The 20,926-nt window shown below is 35.8% G+C and overlaps 1 protein-coding gene across 2 annotated transcripts; it reads right to left on the bottom strand.

Moving 5' to 3' along the window:
• Positions 1-8,904: 8,904 nt before the first annotated feature.
• LOC110308597 (prolactin-8A8-like) lies at positions 8,905-17,321 on the bottom strand. Of its 2 annotated transcripts, none has more exons than XM_021181031.2 (6): positions 17,294-17,321; positions 13,983-14,158; positions 12,891-12,929; positions 11,946-12,053; positions 10,047-10,226; positions 8,905-9,093 (listed from the first exon to the last, which is right to left on the bottom strand). In XM_021181031.2, exons 1-6 carry the CDS (start codon positions 17,319-17,321, stop codon positions 8,905-8,907), a joined length of 720 nt encoding a protein of 239 aa, XP_021036690.1. The 2 variants fall into 2 exon arrangements, with proteins under 2 accessions (XP_021036690.1, XP_021036689.1); XM_021181030.1 differs by having other exon boundaries at positions 13,983-14,161.
• Positions 17,322-20,926: the final 3,605 nt, after the last annotated feature.

Here is a 20,926-nt window from a genome sequence, read left to right on the forward strand (position 1 = left end):
TTATTGAAGATGCTTTCTTTTTCCATTGTGTATTTTTGGAATCTTTGTCAAAGATCAAGTGTCCATAAATGTGTGGTTTTATTTCTGGGTCTTCAATTCTATTCCATTGATCAACATGTCTGTCTTTGCACCATTACCATGCAGCTTTTATCACTTTTGCTTTGTAGTAAAGCTTGAGGTCAGGGATGGTGTTTCCCCTAGACACTCTTTTATTGTTAAGAATTGTTTTTACTATGCTGTGTTTTTTGTCTTACCAGATGAATTTGAGAATTGCTCTTTCCACGTCTTTGAAGAATTGTGTTGAAATTTTGATGGGGATTGCATTGAATCTATAGATTGCCTGTGGTAGGCTGGTCATTTTTACTATGTTAATTCTGCCAATCCATGAACATTGGAGATCTCTCCATTTTCTGAGATCTTTTATTTCTTTTTTGAGAGACTTGAAGTTATTGTCATAGAGGTCTTTCACTTGTTTTGTTAGAGTTACCCCAAGATATTTTTAAATATCTGTGGCTATTATGAAGGAAATTGTTTTCCTAGTTTCTTTCTCAGCCTGTTTATCCTTTGTATAAAGGAAGGCTACTTATTTATGTGAGTTAATTTTATATCTGGCCACTTTGCTGAAGTTGTTTATCAGCTAGAAAAGTTCTCTGGTAGAATTTTTGGGTTCAGTTATGTATACTATCCTATCATCTGAAAATAGTGATACCTTTATTTCTTTTAAATGACCATGTATCCCTTTTTGTTGTCTTATTGTTTTATCTAACACTTCGAATACTATATTGAATAGATATGGGGAGGAGGAGCATCATTGTCTTTTCCCTGATTTCAGTGGGATTGCTTCAAGTATGTCCCCATTTAATTCTGTACGTTTGCAGTAACCTGCTTTTATTACGTTTAGGTATGGGCCATAAATTCCTGATCTCTCTAATACTTTTAACATGAAGGGGTGTTGTATTTTGTCCAATACTTTTTCAGCATCTAAGAAGATGATCATGTGATTATTTTTCTTTTAGTTTGTTTATATAGTGGATTACGTTAATGGATTTTCATATATTAAACCAACTTTGCATCTGTGGGATGAAGCCAACTTGATTGTGGTGAATGACGGTTTGATGTATTCTTGAATGCACTTTGCAATAATTTTATTTAGTATTTTTACATTGGTATTCATAAGCATGATTGGTCTGAAGTTCTCTTTTTTGGTTGGGTCCTTGTGTGGTTTAGGTATCAGAGTAATTGTGGCTTCATAGAACAAGTTAAGTATTATTCATTCTGTTTATATTTTATGGGATAGTTTGAGGAAAATTGGTATCAGGTCTTCTTTGAAGGTCTGGTAGAATTCTGCACTAAATCCATCTGGACCTGGGCTTTTTTTTTTTTTTTTTTTTTTTTAATGATTGGGAGGTTTTTATTTACTTCTATTTTCTTGTGTGATATGGGCCTGTTTAGATAGTTTACCAGATCTTGATTTAACAATGTTATGTGCCATTTGTTTAGAAAACCATCTATTTTATATAGATTTTCCAGATTTGTTGAGTATAGTCTTTTATAGTAGGATCTGATGATTTTTTTAACTTCCTAAATTTCTGTTGGTATGTCTCCTTTTTCATTTTGGATTTTATTAATTTGGATACTGTCTCTTGGCCCTTTACTTAGTTTGGCTAAGGGTTTTTTCTACCTTGTTGATTCTTTCAAAGAACCAGCTTTTGGTTTTGCTGATTATTTGTATTGTTTTCTTTGTTTCTATTTGGTTAATTTCAGTCCTGATTTTGACTATTTCTTGCCTTCTACTCTTTTTGTTTGAGTTTGCCTCTTTTTATTCTAGGGCTTTCAGGTGTGCAGTTACATTGTTATTGTACAATCTCTCTTGTTTCCTTACCAGGGCACTTAGTGCTATGTACATTCCTCTTAGCATTGCTTTCATTGTGTCCCATAGTTTTGGACACAATCATCATAGTTTATGATGTGTCAATATTTTCATTAAATTCCAGAAAATCTTTAATTTATTTCTTTATCTTTTCCCTGACTAAATTATCACTGAATAAAGAGTTGTTTAGTTTCCACATGTATGTGTATGTGGGCTTTCTGTAGCTTTTGCTGTTATTGAAGTCCTGCCTTAGGCCATGGTGGTCTTATAGAATGCATGGTATTATTTCAGTCTTCTTGTATCTGTTGAGGGTTTTTTTGTGACAAATTGTATGGTCGATTTTGAAGAAGATACCATGAGGTACTGAGAAGAAGGTGTATTCTTTTCTTTTAGGGTGAAATATTTTGTAGATATATTTTAAATCCATGTGGTTCATAGCCTCTCTTGGTTTTACTGTGTTTCTGTTTAGTTTCTGTTTCAATTATCTGTCCATTGGTGAAAGTGGGTTGTTGAATTCACCCACTATTATTGTGTAGGGTTCAATGTGAGTTTTGAATTTTAGTAAAGTTTTTTATGAAATTGGGTGCTCTTGCATTTGGGGCATAGATGTTCAGAATTGAGACTTTCTCTTGGTAGATTTCCCCTTTAGTGAATATGAAGTGTCCTTCTTCACCTCATTTGATAACTTTTGTTTGAAAGTCTATTTTATTGGATATTAGAATGTCAACTCCTGCTTGTTTCCTTGGGGCATTTGCTTGGAAGACCTTTTTCCATCCTTTTACTCTGAGATATTACATGTCTTTGTTGTTGAGGTGTGTTTGTTATATGTAGCAAAATGCTGGATCATGTTTATATATCCAGTCTGTTAGCTTACGTCATTTTATAAGTGAGTTGAGTCCATTAATACTAAAAGATATTAAATAGAGATAACTGTTGGTTTCTGATATGTTTGTTTTTGTAGGTGGTTTTATGTGCTTGTGGCTTTCTGCTTTTAACTTTGTTGTGAGATGCTTGATATCTTGTCCTTTCTTTGGTGCAGGTATCTTCCTTGTGTTGGAGTTTTCCTTCCAGGATCCTCTGTAAGGATGGGTTGGTAGATAGATAGTTTTTGAATTTGGTTTTGTCCTGGAATATTTTGTTTTCTCCATCTATGTCAATTGAGAGTTTTGCTGGATATAATATCCTAGCGTTTGTGTTCTTTTAGAGTCTGTATGACCTCTGACCAGGCTCTTCTGGCTTTTATAATGTCTGTTCAGAAGTCTGGTGTAATTATGATATGTCTACCTTTGCATATCATTTGGCCTTTTTCCCTTCCAGCTTTAAATAGTCTTTCTTTATTCTGTGCATTTAGTGTTTTGATAATTTTGTGACAAGAAGTTTTTCTCTTTTAGTCTGATTTATTTGTTGCTCTATAGGCTTCTTGTACCTTTATATCCATCACTTTCTCTAGGTTGGAGACATTTTCTTCTATGATTTTTTTTTTTTGCAGACATTTTCAGGTATTTTGAGAATGTTAGTTCTCCTCTATTCCAATTATTCTTAGAATTGGTCTTTTCATTGTGCCCTGAATTTTATGGATGCTTGGGTTAGGAGTTTTTTTTATGTTTTGAATTTTCTTTGATAGTTGTGTCAATCTCTTCTACACCTAAGATTTTCTCTTCTATCTTTTGTATTCTGTTGTAATACTTACATCTGTAACTCCTGACCTCTTTCCTAGGTTTTCCATTTTCAGGTTTCCTCCTTTTATGTTTTCTTTATTATTTCTACTTCTACCTTTAGGTCTTGGATAACTTTATTCAATTCCTTCACCTGTTTGCCTGTGTTTTCCTGTATTTCTTTCAGTAAATTATTGATATCCTCCTTAAAAGACTCTATAATTTCCATGAGATAAGATTTTAGGACAAATTCCTGATTTTCAGATGTGTTGGTATATTCAGGGGTTGCTGTGGTAGGAGAACTGGGTTCTGGTGAGGTGATGCCCACGTGTTTTGGCTTCTGTTGCTTATGGTCTTGCACTTGCCTTTCACCATCTGGATATCCCTGGTGTTGGTTGATCTGGGTAACTGTATGGAGTCTGCCTCTTTTGTCCCTGGGTTGCTTCAGGTCTCCTGCTTGGCTTGTGGCCCTGATATATAAGACCACCTGTGGGGTCTTCCAACTGGAAACTCTTCATGAAGCAGAGAAACTGCTGATCTATTGCCCAGGATGCTGTAGATTCCCTGGGAGGCCTTGAGACTGTTGAGTCTTCTGTGGAGCAGTCAAGCTGTTGTCCAACTGTGATGATTGCAGCCAGTGCTCAACTGCTCTGACAACAGTGAATCTTCAACTGCTCTGAGTGCAGAAGGTCCTCTAGGATGGACCGGAATATGCAGTCTTCAGGGGAGCAGACCAACTAGGGGTGTGCCCCAGCAGCAAGGATCAGGCGGCTCTCTCTCTCTTTCTTCCATTCATTCATACAGTCCATAGTCCTGTATCTCCTTTGTCCTGTCTGCTTCTTTCCTCAGTAGAGTCATGGCATGTTCATGTTTTAAGATACCAAAATTGCTCCTATCTAAAAGAAATACAGGTATAAAAATGGAGTACAAATTAAACGAATGGCTGACAGTACCTGGATTAATTTGATATCTTTCCTATGGGCAGGCATCAATCTCTGTCACTGTTACTAATGTCATGTTTTACTTGCACACAGAAGCTGTTGTCTAATCATGGCTGTTCTGCAGGAGGTTCTACACATCAACTGACTGAGACAGATGCAGTTACTCACAGCCAATCATTTGACTGAGATCAGGGTCCCCTATAGAACTGTTAGGGGAAGGGTTGAAAGAGTTAAGGAAATGGCAACCCAATAGAAAGACCAACAGTGTCAACTAACCTAGACATCTGGGAGCTTTCAGAGACTTGATCACCAACAAAATAACATACACAGGCTGTTCTGAGGCCTCCCACACATATATAGTAGTGGCTAGCTCATCTATCCTTAGTAGAAGAGGATATATCTAATCCTGTAGAGACTTGATGCCCTAGGGTGGGTGGATATCCAAGGAGCACCCTTTCAGAGGTTGGGAAGGGGATTTTTGAAATAAATAAATGAAATAACTAAGCAATAAAGCAATATCTCATATCCTTTTTACTACATTGCAGAGTACTTCTTGATTTTTATTGGGAGGTGTTGTAACAATATTTGAAATTGTTTTTCCTCACTTTCTTTATGTAACATTTCTTACTCACTCATTCTCTCAAACATATTTAGCCACATTGCTTTTTGTACCAAAATATGCTGATTTTCTGTTGTTTTGTGCCATATACATAAGCTTTCCAGATTGAGGTCCATCACACAACTTAATAGAAACTTTCCTTTCTATGATTTTAAAATCATGTCATGTTTCTGTCATGAATCTTTAGATATATCAAATATTTTCTTTAAAAGTTGTCTTTAAAAGTTGTCCCACAGTTGTCTATTGTTCTCTGTGTGGCAGTGAGGACCCCAGGCTTTAGCACTGCTATCTTTGTTTAACTCATGATTGGGTTGTCACACTGGCAAGACTTTATAGGTGTTGGCATTTATCATTCCTTCCGGATGCAATTTCAAAGAATAATTCCCATTATATGGCTCTTACAAAATTTCCACCCCAAATACTACAATGAGCCCTGAAACAACCACCAATACTAATATATTGCAGATGTATTTTCTGGGACTGGGCTCTAAGTCTGTATTTTGATTGACTGTAGTTTTATGTAATAATCATCCAATAACTTAACAGATCATAGTATAATAAAACATATAAATATCAAGAAGCTGCACAATATATAAAACTACATAGAATCAAGAAGTAAAACCACTGGTAATAATCACACTTAAGCTATGACTGAAGAAGAAAAGCACAGTGGCAATGTCCTCCTTTCATACTAAGCAGAATGACAGACAACTGATTGCTTCATCAGTTTCCTGTCAGATATCACTAGAGTTTCTCCATCTTAAAGATACTATGGTTTTAGTACACACATCATATGAAGATTGCATTTTTAAAAATTATCATAGAGAAAAGAAGGAATTCTTAGAAACAGAGAAATAAAAACATGCACAATATACCATAGTTGGGCTTATGGTACATCATGAAGAGATTTTGATTAACAGATACTCAAATACAAAGTATCTTAAAACAATTTTAACTATTAAAATAATTTAATCTTTTTTGCAATCCAGACTCTATCCCCTCACCAAGTCCACTCTCTGACAGTTTCACATCCGATATCTCCTTCCCCTGTTCCCCAAAGGATGACCCACCCTCTCATGTCCACCCCACCAGACCTCACCATTGCCTGGGGCCTCAAATCTATTGAGGGTTAGGTGCTGAGTCTATACCCAGGAGTCCTCTGCTGTATATCTGTTGGGGGCCTCATATAAGCTGCTCTATGCTGCCTGGCTGATAGCTCAGTGTCTGAGAGATCTCAGGGGTCCAGGTTAGTTGAGACTGTTGGTCATCCTACAAGGTTTCTCTTCTTTTCAGCTTCCAGTTTTTCCCTAGTTCAACCACAGGGATCCCAGCTTCTTTCCATTGGTTGTGTGCAAATATCTGCATCTGACACTTTCAGCTGCTTTTGGTTACATCTTTCAGAGGGCGGTCATGATAGGCCGCTCTTGTTGAGCACAGCATAGCATGAGTAATAGTGTCAGGCCTTGGGGCCTCCCCTTGAGCTGGATCCAAATTTTGGCCTGTCACTGAGCTACCTTTTCCACAGATTCTTCTCCATTTTTGTCCTTGCAATTCTTTCAGACAGGAACAATTTTAGGTCAGAATTTTTGACTGTGGCATGGCAACACCCTCCCTCCACTTGATGTCCTTTCTTTCTAGTAGTCATGGGCTCTACACATTCCCTCTTCCCACTGTAGGACATTTCATCTAAGGTCCCTCCCTTAGAGTCCTGAAAGTCTTTTACCTACTGAGTCTCCAGTACATTCTAGAGGGTCCCCACCACCACCTACCTCCCAAGGTTGCCAGCTTTCACTCTTTCTTCTGGCCCTCAGGACTTCAGTCCTGTTTCCCCCACCTAATATCTGAACATGTTCCTATTTTGCCATCCCTGTCCCTTTCACACCCATGTTCCTCTCTCCCCATCCTGTGATTACTTTTTTTTCCTGTTCCCAAGTGGGACTGAGGCATCCTCACTTGGGCCCATAGGTCTGTTAACTTTCTTGATACTGCAGATTGTATCCTGGGTATTCTGTACATTTTGGCTAAAGTTCCCTTATTATTGAGTACATCCCATGCATGTTCTTTTAGATCTAAGTAACCACACTCAGGACAATATTTTCTAGTTTCATCCATTTGCCTGCAAATCTCAGGTGGTCTTCATTCTTAATAGCAGAGAAGTATTCTGTTGTGTAAATGAACCACATTTTCTGTATGCATTCTTCTGTCATGGGACATCTAGGTTGTTTCCAGCTTCTGGCTACCATAAATAAGGACTATATAAACATAATATAGGATGTGCCCCTGTGGCATGGTAGGGCATTTTGGGGCATATTCGCAAGAGTGGTATAGCTGGATTTTCAGGTAGATCTATTTCCAATTATCTGAGGAACCTCCAGATAGATTTCCAGAGTGGTTGTACCAGTTTACAATCCCACCAGCAATGGAAGAGTGTTCCTCTTTCTCCACAGCCCCAACAACATATGCAGTCGCTTGAGGTTTTTTATCTTAGCCATTCTGGTTGGTGTAAGGTGGAATCTCAGAGTCATTTTGATTTGCATTTCTCTGATCACTGAGGACTTAGAACATTTCTTTAAGTGCTTCTCAGCCAATAGAGATTCCACAGTTGTGAATTCTCTGTTTAGTTCTATACCCTACTTTTGATTGGGTTGTTTGGTTTTGTTGGAGTTAGTTTCCTTATATATTTTGGATATTAGCCCTCTTATCAGATGTGGGGTGAATGAAGACTTTTTTCCCCCATTCTGTATGTTGCTAATTTGTCCTATTGGCTATGTCATTTGCCTTATAGAAACTTTCCAGTTTCATGAGGTCCCATTTATCAATTCTTGATCTTGAGAGTGATCCATTGAAGTTCTGCTTAGGAAATTTCTCCTTGTGCCAATAAGTTCAAGGCTCATTCCCACTTTCTCTTCTATGAGACTCAGTGTATCTGGTTTTATGTTGTGGTCCTTAATCCACTTGAACTTGAGCATTTTACAAGATGAAAAATATGGAACTATTTTAATTTTTTTACACACAAACTTCCAGTTAAACCAGCAGCATTTATAGAAGATGCTTTCTTTTTTCCCATTGTATATTTTTGGCTTCTTTGTCAAAGATCAAGTGTCCATAAGTGTGTAGTTTTATTTCTGCATCATCAATTCTATTTCATTGATTAACATGTCTTTGTCTGTACTAATTCCATGAAGTTTTATCACTATTGATCTGAATAATTTTAATTTTTAAAAATAAACTTTTTGAAATATTTACACATGGATTCTGTGTATCTTTATTATTCCCATTTCTTGCCCTATCTCCTCGAAATTTTCTTGAGTTAAGAAGGGAGTCACACAGCAATTGTATTGGAGTGGCTATGTGTTCACTGTGAACATTGCTTCCAAAGGACAGTCAGGATTTTAGGAAGCATTAAAAAAAATGTGTGTCTTTGGTTAGGATACATGGATTAGTTAATATGTTTTACACTTTGAGTATAATAATTTTGATTTTCATTACTTTTCTGTGGATTAAATTGTGAGTTTATTGAAGTAAAGTGTAAATATATTGTTAAGCTTAATTTCTCATGTTGAGATAAATTGAATGGTCAACCTAACTTTATATATATATATATATATATATATATATATATATATATATATATTCTATTAAAAGAACAAAAGATTAATAGGCTTCTTAGATTTGGACATTTCTAAAGAGAATGCTTTTATTTTTTAAAAAGAGACCAATTAAACATACACATGTATTCAAAAGCTATACAATTTAAAGAAAGTTCTCAGCAATGGACTGTCATGGACAATTGCCAGAGCAGACCATGTAGACACGCACTTAGCAATCTTGCCCAGTTATGCGGCACATCAATGCACTGAGATGATATTTAATGAAGAATATATCAACGCGTAGGCAGTGAGAAAGGTTGAACATTGCCAAAAATTTTTTACTTGTGTCTGTTGATCTTAGGCCTGGAAGGTATTCCCAGATGATAGTTTTTTCCCAAAATGTTATTTTAGGATAGACCTAAAAATCAAAATAATTGAAGGTTACTTGATTATATTATTAGTGTTCCTTTTCTCCATGTTTCTTAAGTGTTCAGTCAGAGAAATGTTTCAGAGATATGATACTTCCATCAAAGTTATGTGTTTCATTATCTATGAAAAGAGACTCTCAAATGGACCTTTAGAATCTAAGGTGAAGATGCACATGCATTTTTTTTTTTTTTTTTTTTTTTTTATAAAATGGAATTGATCACCGAGGAAGTATGCTGTTTCAGAAACAGAACAGTAGGAAATCTCTGTTTGATTTCGGGACAATAGAGGAGCTCATATCACTTTCTCACTCAGGAATTTCTTACATGTTCCTTCATATATATTTCACAAAAGATGATATGGACCACAATTCTTTTATACCTTTCAGCTATACCCATTCTGCATGCATACAAAAATATGATGAGTATCAGATAGTGATGATTGAAAGACCTGCGTTCTTTCTACTTCTACCAAGAAAGGTGTCCTCTAAGTGTCTATGAGGAACATATTTGTCTCATTTTGATTGTCAGGGTGGAAGATGATGAGAAGCACGTCTGAGAAATTTGAGCTGCCAGCATCCCATTAGAGCAGTGTCTCTCAACCTTTCTAATGCTGTGAACTTTTAATATAGTTCCTCATGCAGTGACAACTCTGACCATAAAATTAGTTTTGTTGCTACATTATAACTGTAATTTTGCTACTGTATTTAATTGTACTGTAAATATCTAAAATGCAGGATATATGATATGCTGTTCTTGTGAAAGAGTCATATTCCCCCCAAAGAAGTCATGGCACACAGGTTGAGAAAAACTCTCTTAGGGGAAGATTGTCCACAAGGTCAGATATCTGTTTCACTCTGGAAAAACAAGCTACCCGAGAATTTTTTTTTTTTTATTTACACAACCCACTTTTATGAATAAGAATAGCTAATGGGAAATTGCTCACCTTTTTGAGTACCCACGTAAGGTCATCATGAATTTCTCTGAATTTCAATTCTATCTCCTGAGCTTTTGAGTAGATTGATTCAGGGACATCTTTCATGTCACTTAGTACTTCCACTAGATAGTATACAGGAGTGATCCATGCACCCATAAAATTGATCATCGTTTTTAAATATCTTTTTGTCTGAGAAAACATAGTAAAACCATGGTATTAAAAGAATTTCAGTGCAGGAATTTGTTGCATTTAATGTCATGTAAAGAACCTAAATTGAAATATATTTTTATTATGTATATATGACCTCTGTTGTATAGATGTTATATTTTAAAAAATAGTCTATTATCTGCAAAGTAAAATAAATTATGATCTGTATCAATTACCATTTTTCTGAGGTTAGGCCATTATGTTTTGTTCTCCCCAAGCAATTCTAACAGATTCCTTATAGCAAGATCATTATTTGGCTACTTGTTTATCAATTGGTAAAACAGGTCTTGCTGGGAAACAATATTGGCCAATAATATTTGACTAGGAAAGATAGATTCACCAGCGGCGGACAATTGGCTCAAATCATTTCTACTCAAGTATTCATTCACTGCAATAAGTCATGACATTTATTCATGTACACATTTATAATTTTTAGGTGAATTTAAGAAATTAGAGTAAAGATACAATGAAGAGAGCAGGGTATTTATTATTGTGCTTTCCCCTTTATTATGACAGAACATATTAGTTAGCATGTATAGGTGAAGAACATAGCACTGGCTTTAATAATGGAATCAGTGTGACTCATGAAAGAATTTTGTCACTCTAGTTCTTATTTGATTTAATCTATTGATTGTATTGATGTTTGCTAGTTTCCCCAGTGGTCATGAATATGGGGATAGACTGGAGCACATCTATTAAAATGGAAAGAGATAAAGACCATTAAGTGCACACTGGCATTCTTAAAGTCCATGCAGGTGTAAATATACTGTACCACTTATCAAAATCTGTTTTTGTTGTTTAGTGACTCAAATAATGCTATTTGTGGTTAAGATTTTGTGAGGGTAATATACAGCAATGCTAAAAATAAATAATTTGCTGCATGTCTAGCAACAGGTCAAGAAAAATTTCCTCATTTCTTTGTACTCATTTTCTTTTATTGTTTTCAAATAATATGCAAATTATATCATATTACGATGTGCTATTACAAGGAGTTAGAATAAGGTAGTGATACCAATCATAAAATAGAACTACTAGGATAAGTAGATCTTCTCATTATGAATTTGGGCATTGTTGCATCCTAAGGAATATAAAATAGTATTTCACAGGACTACTCTGCTCAGCTGGTTTTCAGTTTAGGCCTTGAGAACGATAGAGGGATGATGAAATAGGTAAAATTAGAAGTAGAATCAGCACTGATTTGAAAATCAAGAAGCAGGTGATAGTGTTTGGTAACATAGGATATCACCATGCAGAAGCCATTTGCAACAGATAATTAATAGTCATGTTGTTATCACTGAGGTAGGAGTGAGTATATAGCCATAGATATCCAACTTATCTCAAAGCATCCTAAAAAGGAGGGTTTAAAATTTTATTGGCAAGTCATTGCTAAAATACAATTCTTTAAATGGTCTATTCTATTTAAGTATCACTATTACTGGGTATTTTTTGTTTGTTTGTTTGTTTTTGGATTTTTTTTATAATTTAGTAGCAATATAATCTGATCAATTTTTATATTCCACCTCAATTTTTTTTCAGCAATCATAATTACTGAATCTATCATAATGCCCGCCTTAACTGACAGCAGCACACACTCAGGGAATTACATCTGGTGTTTTATGAAAAAACAAAACAAAACAAAACAAAACAAAACAAAACAAAACAAAACAAAACAAAACAAAACAAAACATGAAGGATACTTACCTTGAGATTTTCATGTTCAGGTCCATGAGCTGGTGGGTTTGTGACATTAGAGTGGCAGTGATTTCTGGCTCTGAGAACCTCCTCATCATGCCTATACATGCGTGAAACCTGCAAATAAAAACAAAATTCAGTTAGAGATCAGAAATTATGTAAATGAATCAATGACCAGAATACTAATATATTTTATTGAATTTATTAATTATAACAATAAGTATTTCATAAAAAACAGATATTAAGAAATAAGAAAGTGCCAATTACCCAATTCTGTTTCTATTTATTGTATCTGCAATTTAGTTTGGGTTTTCATTAACTTTTGAATATTTAAATTCTTCCTCTATTCCTCTCCTTTTTTCTCGTTTTTCCTAAAAGTTACTATTTTCAAAGGCAAACACTGAAGGGAGTGAATTTATCAAGTATTCAATGCTTTAATTATCATCTTTCTCTAATATCTGCACAAAGCCATAAAATATGTTTATTAGCCTTCCTATTTTGTGTCAATAAATACTGATATGTTCTTATCCATACATCAAAATTATAGCTTTATTAGTATAATAGTATATACATATACCTGTGCAGTTTATAATAAAATGACGTTGTGTGCATCATAATAAAAATCACTCACAAAATAGACTATTTTACCATGAACTCCATATAAGTTTAATTCAACAAAATATAAAAATTAACAATTAATATTGTGTGTTTGATTAATGATTGTATAATTTTGGAAATTTTAAATTTACTAAAACATATTTTAGAATATAATATTTATTTCTAATAATCAACTATTCCCTCTAAGTTTGATGGATTATTGTTAAAATTAAGAAGTTGAAGAACTGCCAGCTAAGAGCAGGAAATACAAATAATGTATAGTGCTTTCTCATTGATGTTGAAATTATTAACATGAGGCTCCATTTGGGAGTGACCAGAAGATAATGAGGTACTTACAAGTGTTTCAAATTGTGCAGCTGAGAATGGGTTGTGGTACTGTCATATTGAGGGAAAAAAATAACCTTTAATTAGTACAAAACAAAAACAAAATACAAAAACCAACATGAGGACATGTTTATTGCAAGCAAAAACACATTTTCTTGATAACCATCATATAGAAGATTTCCCTACTTCTGTCATTCCTTTTTTTTTTTTTTCTGACCTTGAGAAATAACTGGTAACTATCAGCAAGAAAGCAAAGGATACACTCCTATTTCCTCCCAGACATTGGACAAATTCTATCACTGAAAATCTTCAAACCACAATTCGTAGCAATTAGAAGCTTCTTGAAATTCTAGACTTCTTCCTTCCTTCCTTCCTTCCTTCCTTCCTTCCTTCCTTCCTTCCTCCCTCCCTCCCTCCCTTCTCTCTCTCTTTCTTTCTTTTCTCTTTTCTACCCTCATGCTTTCCCTTCATCCCACCCCATTTCATTCCTTCCTTCCATCTTTCCTTCCTATCTTTTATTGCTTTTCTCTTTCTTTCTTTCTTTCTTTCTTTCTTTCTTTCTTTCTTTCTTTCTTTCTTTCCTTTCTTTCTTATTCTTTCCTTAGTTCTCTCTCTCCCCCTTTCTCTTTCTTTGTTTCTTTGTTTCTTTTTGTTGCTTTCTTTTTTCTCCTTTTCACCTTCCTGCTTTCCCTTCATCCCACTCTCTTTCATTCCTTCCTTCTATCTTTCCTTCCTTCCTTCCTTTTTTCTTCCTTATCTATCTATCTATCTATCTATCTATCTATCTATCTATCTATCTACTTGTCTTTCTTTCTTGTTTTCTTCTCCTATTCATATAATACAGTTTATCTATTTTATGAATATATACTTCACTGTAATGCACATCTGGTACCGTGAATATCCACAGTGTGCTAAATGAACATAGTCAATAGAAATTCATGATCCTGAATACAGCAATAGGAAATGAGAATTCTTGCCCTAGGATCAGTAGTTGGTTCCTCTTTTACCTATGAAGATGGATTTTTTTCTGATATTTGAATCATCATGATGAGTATCTCAAGTATAGTGAAGTTCAAGCATTAGCATGGATGTTGAGATACTTACAAACTCTTCATGCATTTTATCAGCAAGAATATTGATGACTTCAGCTCGCTGAAGGGCATTCTTAAATGTGATCACAAGGGGATCCGAGCAACCATTCTCTTCTGTTTGACATTCAGGAATTGATGCAACTTTCTCCCACAGTAGCAAGTTTGATACCACCACCAGCAGGAGTGCCCCTGCAACATAGAAATAAGAGCCACTTAGGGGTCATGCTTTAAATGTGAGTTTTAATAGAGTCAACTGATTCAGGAAAGTTTTATCTGTCCTAAGTTTTCTTTAGTGAATGACTTGGCATTTGATATCCAGAATGACAGATAAAAAACACTGTGAGCACTTAGTCCAGTAATTGTGGTTTTTTGTATAATAGTTTGAAAAGCAGGTGGTATCACAATTTTTATTGTTTTAGAAGTGATTCTGAATTTTATAAATGTCTTACACTTGAATTAATTCAGTATTTTTAAAGTAATTTTAGATGGTTTATTTACATTGAAGTTTAAGCTCATTTTCAGTTAACAAAACTTATGACAAATTTGTACTTTTTAAACTTCATATCTGATGTCAATATTTTTGACACTGATGGGGCAAGGACAGTGCAGCTTACCTGTTTGCTTCTTCTACATGTTTGAAAATAAATAAACAGAGGACGATCACTAATATAGAAGAAGATGAGAATGTTATCCTGAAGAAAAGCATGTCAGCTTGCAACTGCTAACTTATGATAAAACTCTATAAGCATTCATTGCATCAAAACTTCAGATAATTTTCTTAAAGTTGATCTGAATAATAATTCTGTGAGAAGGTTTGATTCTCATAATTGCAATCTGAATATATTCATAAAGGAGATGTAAAATATGGTGAAAATTTTTCCTAATGGCATATTATTGATGATATAAAGGTCAGAACAACAACTGTTAGTACTTTCTCGCTTACTTTTTTATAGAACTCCACATCTTTCCTGCAGAGAACACAGACACTATTCTAAGAGTGTTTTATCAAAGATCATCATTATTTGTAAAGAATAAATTTTATCACTATGCTGTCATAGCAGAAGCTTTTAAAGCTTGATTTGATCTGATTTCTTTTTCTCTATAACACTCAATTTTAAAAGTTGTTATAATGATCAGGATTAGCCTCAACTTTCAAATAGCTACTCATGAGGTACTACAAGATGAGCCTTACACTTAAGACTGAGGGGATATTATATTAGAATAAGATGAAGAATGAATATAAGCAATAGAGGTCCAGAATGTTTGCTGCAAGAAATTTTTCATTATTTTATTACTAATTACCAATTGTCCAGCCCTAAAATACTAGACATATGAGCAACACTAAAGGAATTAATAAGTTGTCTATATGCATCTACAAATGCAACAATAATGATTAATGAAAAAAAAAAAGTCCCTGAATTTGAAAGGGACCATGGGAAAGGGTTTGTGAGGAGTTGTATGAGTGATATAATAGAGTAGTCATGCATGAAATTCTCAAAAAAAATAGAAACTTAAAAATGTTTTCTGATATAGCTGTCTCTGTGAGACTATGCCAGGGCCTAGCAAACACAAAAGTGGATGCTCACAGTCGCTATTGGATGGATCACAGGGCTCCCAATGGAGGAGCTAGAGAAAGTACCCAAGGAGATAAAGGGATCTGCAACCCTATAGGTGGAACATTATACACTAACCAGTACCCCGGAGCTCTTGACTCTAGCTGCATATGTATCAAAAGATGGCCTAGTTGGCTATCACTGGAAAGAGAGGCCCATTGGACTTGCAAACTTTATATGCCCCAGTACAGGGGAAAGCCAGGGACAAAAAGTTGGAGTGTGGGGGGATTTGGGATAGCACTGGAAATATAAATGAGGAAAATACCTAATAAAAATATTAAAAAATGTTTTCCTGGTTCATTTAAAAATTATTTTTGCTATCATCTCCTTTTTTTTTTTTTTTTTTTTTTTTTTTTTTTTTAGAAAATGTCACCTATGAAATATGGTGTTTTGTCAGTTCTTCTTTTGTGATGTAACTTGGCTTGTACTAAAATGGAAATCACTGTGACACATAATCTGGCATCTTTGTCTACTTCAGCCATAAAAACTCTTCTGATGGATTTCAAAGGGAAAACTCATAAAATATTCACAATCACAATTCTGTTCCTTTTGCCCTGAGATAAGATGAATTGGACCACAGACTTTACATCCTCAATGATTTCCAATTTCTTAAGCTCCAAAACATTTTCCTTTTGAGCTATAATATCTGTTCTTGAAGGTGTCCCATGCATCAGAAACTCTTAATGATCCCTATCATTTGTAATCATTGAATACTTTCCTCCTTCTCCCATTTCAATACAGAAGATGACTCAGACTATCTTGGAACATTGAAAAATATATCAATTTAACAGATGTTGAGTGATGCTAATCCAATTATCTCTTGTGCCCTGGACAATTTCTTCTAACCTGTAATTGTTCCTGTCTGAGAGAACTTCAGGGACAAAAATGGACAGGAGCCTGAGGAACAGGAGGTCCAGTAACAGGTCCAAATTGTGATCCAACTCAAAGGAGCTGGGGCAAGGCCTGATACTATTATTGAGGCTATGATGTGCTCATCAAAAGTGGCCTGTCATGACTGCCCTGGGAAAGACCCAACAAGCAACTGAAAGAGTCAGATGCAGACATTTATACCCAATCAATGGACAGAAGCTGGTGATCCCTGTGATTGAATTAGGGAAAAGCTGGAAGAAGCTGAAGAGAAGAGTGTATCTGTAATAAGACTAGCAGTCTTATCCAATCTCAACCCCTGAGAACTCTTAGACACTGAGCCATCAACCAGGCAGCATACAGCAGCTGATATGAGGCCTCCAACACATACACAGCAGATGATTGCAAGGTTTGGATTCAGTCAGAGAAGATGCATCTAACACTCAATAGAGTTGAAGCCCCAGGGAATGGGAAGGTCTGCTGGGGTGAGGACATCCTTGTGGAGATGAGGGGAGGAGGTATGGGATATGAAACAGTCAGAGGGTGTATCAGGATGGAGACAAAATCTCGATTGTAAAAAAAACAGATTAAAAAAAAAAACAAGAGAGAGAGAGAGAGAGAGAGAGAGAGAGAGAGAGAGAGAGAGAGAGAGAGAGATTAAATAAAAAGGAAAAAAATGTTTGAAGGCCTATTCTGAGTTCTCTTAGTAAACTTTGAACAAATATCTCATCACAAAAATTAGAAAACCAACAAATTAATTTAAAAGAATTCCATTAAATCAAATTCAGAGAATCCCTGAACTGGATACTTTAATTTAAAGAGGCACAGTGAGGAGTTTACTTACAGAAGTGAGGTTGACTCGATGGCAGCATTACTGGCCAAGACTTTCCAAGCAGGATGAGTTCAGACTCTGGAGAGATGCTTCACTGGAGTCGTACTTTGGGCTAGTCCTCCTTCCCCTATATAGTTTTGCAGATAACCCTGAGGGCATGCACAACCACGTGGTAGCAAGAAGTCACATAGAGAACTCCTCATTCATGAACCATCTGTCTATTTTCAGGGAACGTTAACAATTTAATTACAACATACTTATCTGTGTCTGGATGGATGCTTTTTCTTTTATTTTATTTTTGCTTGTTTCTACATGATGATTCTTGTCCAAATTATTTTGATATCTCTGAAGCTATCTCAGCGGCCTGATGATGGGAAGGTCGGGTCAAATCAGGAAAAAGTATTGTTCATAATTATTTCCCCTTCCTTAGACTCTTATATTCTTTCTATCACCTTTTTTCTAATATTTATAGACAGAGATGGATTCTTTACTGAATATTTGATCACCATGACATAGCATTTGTAAATTATCTGTAGTATTACCATGGATCTCTGCTAGTAATCACTCTTACTTTGAAGAGTGTTTCTCTAAGAACTAAGCTGACAGTTAAAATAATCTTGTCTTAGTCAGGGTTTCTATTCCTGCACAAACATCATGACCAAGAAGTAACTTGTGGAGGAAAGGGTTTATTCAGCTTACACTTCCATACTGCTATTCATCACCAAGGAAGTCAGGACTGGAACTCAAGCAGGTCAGGAAGCAGGAGCTGATGCAGAGGCCATGGAGGGATGTTCTTTACTGGCTTGCCTCCCCTGGCTTGCTCAGCCTGCTCTCCTATAGAACCAATATTTCCAGCCCAGAGATGATCCCACCCACATGGGGCCTTTCCCCCTTGATCACTAATTGAGAAAATGCCTTACAGTTGGATCTCATGGAGACATTTCCTCAACTGAAGCTCCTTTCTCTGTGATAACTCCAGCTGTGTCAAGTTGACACAAAACCAGCCAGTGCAAATCTACATGCTTAATTTAGGTATTTGGAAGACCTTTTGAACTATATCAAGTATACTTCACAGAGAAACTTCTTTAACACCTCTCTATAACAGTTGAGTCAGTATTGTTCTAGTCAATGTAGTTTTTACACACTTACTGCTAATATAAGCAATAGGATCATAGTCCCACTGTTGACAATTCTACAAGAAGAAGAAGAAGAAGAAGAAGAAGAAGAAGAAGAAGAAGAAGAAGAAGAAGAAGAAGAAGAAGAAGAAGAAGAAGAAAAGAGAGGAAAGGAAAGGAAAGGAAAGGAAAGGAAAGGAAAGGAAAGGAAAGGAAAGGAAAGGAAAGGAAAGGAAAGGAAAGGAAAGGGGAAAGGGGAAAGGGGAAAGGGGAAAGGGGAAAGGGGAAAGGGGAAAGGGGAAAGGGGAAAGGGGAAAGGGGAAAGGGGAAAGGGGAAAGGGGAAAGGGGAAAGGGGAAAGGGGAAAGGGGAAAGGGAAAAGGAAAAGGAAAAGGAAAAGGAAAAGGAAAAGGAAAAGGAAAAGGAAAAGGAAGAGGAAAGGAAAGGAAAAGAAAGGAAAATCTCCAAAGTGGCATTCAGACTCTTTTAGAAAGTCAACATAGAGGGATATTCTGCCTCAGTGCCAACCAAATATCCCTAAATTGTTAAAGGAAAGAATGTGTTGCCTAAAGAATTTAGCTAAACCACTTAGTTTTGATGTTTTCTTGCAAAAAGGAAATAGAGCAGCAAGAATGGTTTGAGGGATTTCGGAAGCCTGGCTGTATAATATCTCTTTTGCACAATCTGGTCACAGGCAAGATTTGATAGTTCTTAGCCAAGCACAAAAGAACACAATAAAACAAGATACTTTTCTGAGAGAAGATTGTCTGAGATAATATTGAAAACTGGAATTGGATGTTGGACCTAAAATGAGAGTTGATATCAAAGACAAAATGATTTTATGTACACCAGGTAAATCTAAGAAATGGGATTAATGAGTATTTTGATTCTGGACATTTTAGTAAGATGCTTTACAGTTCATAAAGTGATACAGATACTCTAGTACCACTTAGTAATTCAATACATCTTTTTCTCTAACATCCTCACTTTTAAACCTAATAAAAGTGTGTCTTCCTAACCCTACTAAATAAATAAGCCAGGTACTCATTGAAGCCTAGTATATATGTTCCTCTTTCTGTGATACATAATTCTCTAGATAAGTATAAAAAATATCACTCTCCCCTTCTTTGTGTGATTGAAGAATCAATAAAAGATATATATGCCTCATTTACTTTGTCTTCAAAAAAAAAAATAAGTTCTCTTCAGAAGGTAACGCTGATCTCAGGATCATTCTGATCTCAGGAATTAAATTCAATAAATATAGGGTTCTCAGGAATCTCCTTTCCGAGATGTATGTACACTCTCACAGCTCCATTAAGATTCTTCTAATGAGTAAGGTGGGTTAAAGCTTCATTTATGTAATTGAAGCTTCACAGAGGTACCACTCTTTTGTCGACCTACTGTTTGTGACCTGCTCAAGAAACCGTGAACTCACTTCCTGATTCTGCATTTATGTGGACATGAATCCCAACTTAGCATTGGTGTTTGTTACATAGCAAAAACAAGCCTCAAGCTTATATCCATTATTTCTTCCAAAGCACAAGATTGTCCAGAGTAGCAAGAATGCCTTCAGTACTTCTTTTCCAAGCCTATAATCTAAACTGTTTAGCTTTCTTCACTTGGGACTCTAACATATAAACAGGGAAAGTTGGCATCTGGCTAAAGGCCAAGATGAAGCAGGGCTAATTCAGGTCTGCCAGACCTATTGCCCTTCCAGATGCCTTCTACTCTTTGACAGTTTCTTGCTTGGTCCTATGCTCTGGACTTTTTTATCTGTCAACAGTATTTTAGGAAAGAACCCTGGTCTGGGTGAGTAATCTCCTCCCAACAGACTCCTCTTTTCTCAACATCACATGTTCAACTAAATTTTAGAGCCTGATGGGCAGCTTGTGTCTCTGCAGCACACTCAGGCCCAGCAATCTATCTCCAGGAGAGAATCGTACAGAGAGTACTCTCTGAGGGTGAGCTAAATTGCCTACCCCTAGGGTAAGCTCTATCACTTTTATGTTCCTTCATATGTCTCCTTATTCCTCCACTGTTGCATTTAGCCTAAGTGATTTTGGATTAGCATGAATTCTAGTCTACTTAGCAAATTTAAGAGGACTGTTCCTTTAAGATTCCTTTAAGATGTCCTAAATTCTCTAAAACATCCATGCATGAAAGCAATATTAGTTAACCTGCTGATTTTACATGATGTTCTGTCACTTTTAGGCATTTGTTTCACTTTAAAAAAATATTAGATATTTTCTTCATTTACATTTCAAATGCTATCCCAAAAGCCCACTATACCCTCCCCATGCCCTGATCCCCTACCCATCTACTTCCACTTCTTGGCCCTGGTGTTTCCCTGTACTGGGGCATATAAAGTTTGCAAGAGCAAGGGGCCTGTCTTCCCAATGATGGTTGACTAGGCCATCTTCTGCTACATATGCAGCTAGAGACATGAGCTCTGGGGGTACTGGTTAGTTCATATTGTAGGGTTGCAGACACCTTCAGCTCTTGGGTACTTTCTCTACCTCCTATATTGGGGG

Source organism: Mus caroli, unplaced genomic scaffold (genome assembly GCF_978045245.1).
Source record: "Mus caroli unplaced genomic scaffold, Mus_caroli_1 scaffold_15, whole genome shotgun sequence".
NCBI lineage: Eukaryota > Metazoa > Chordata > Mammalia > Rodentia > Muridae > Mus > Mus caroli.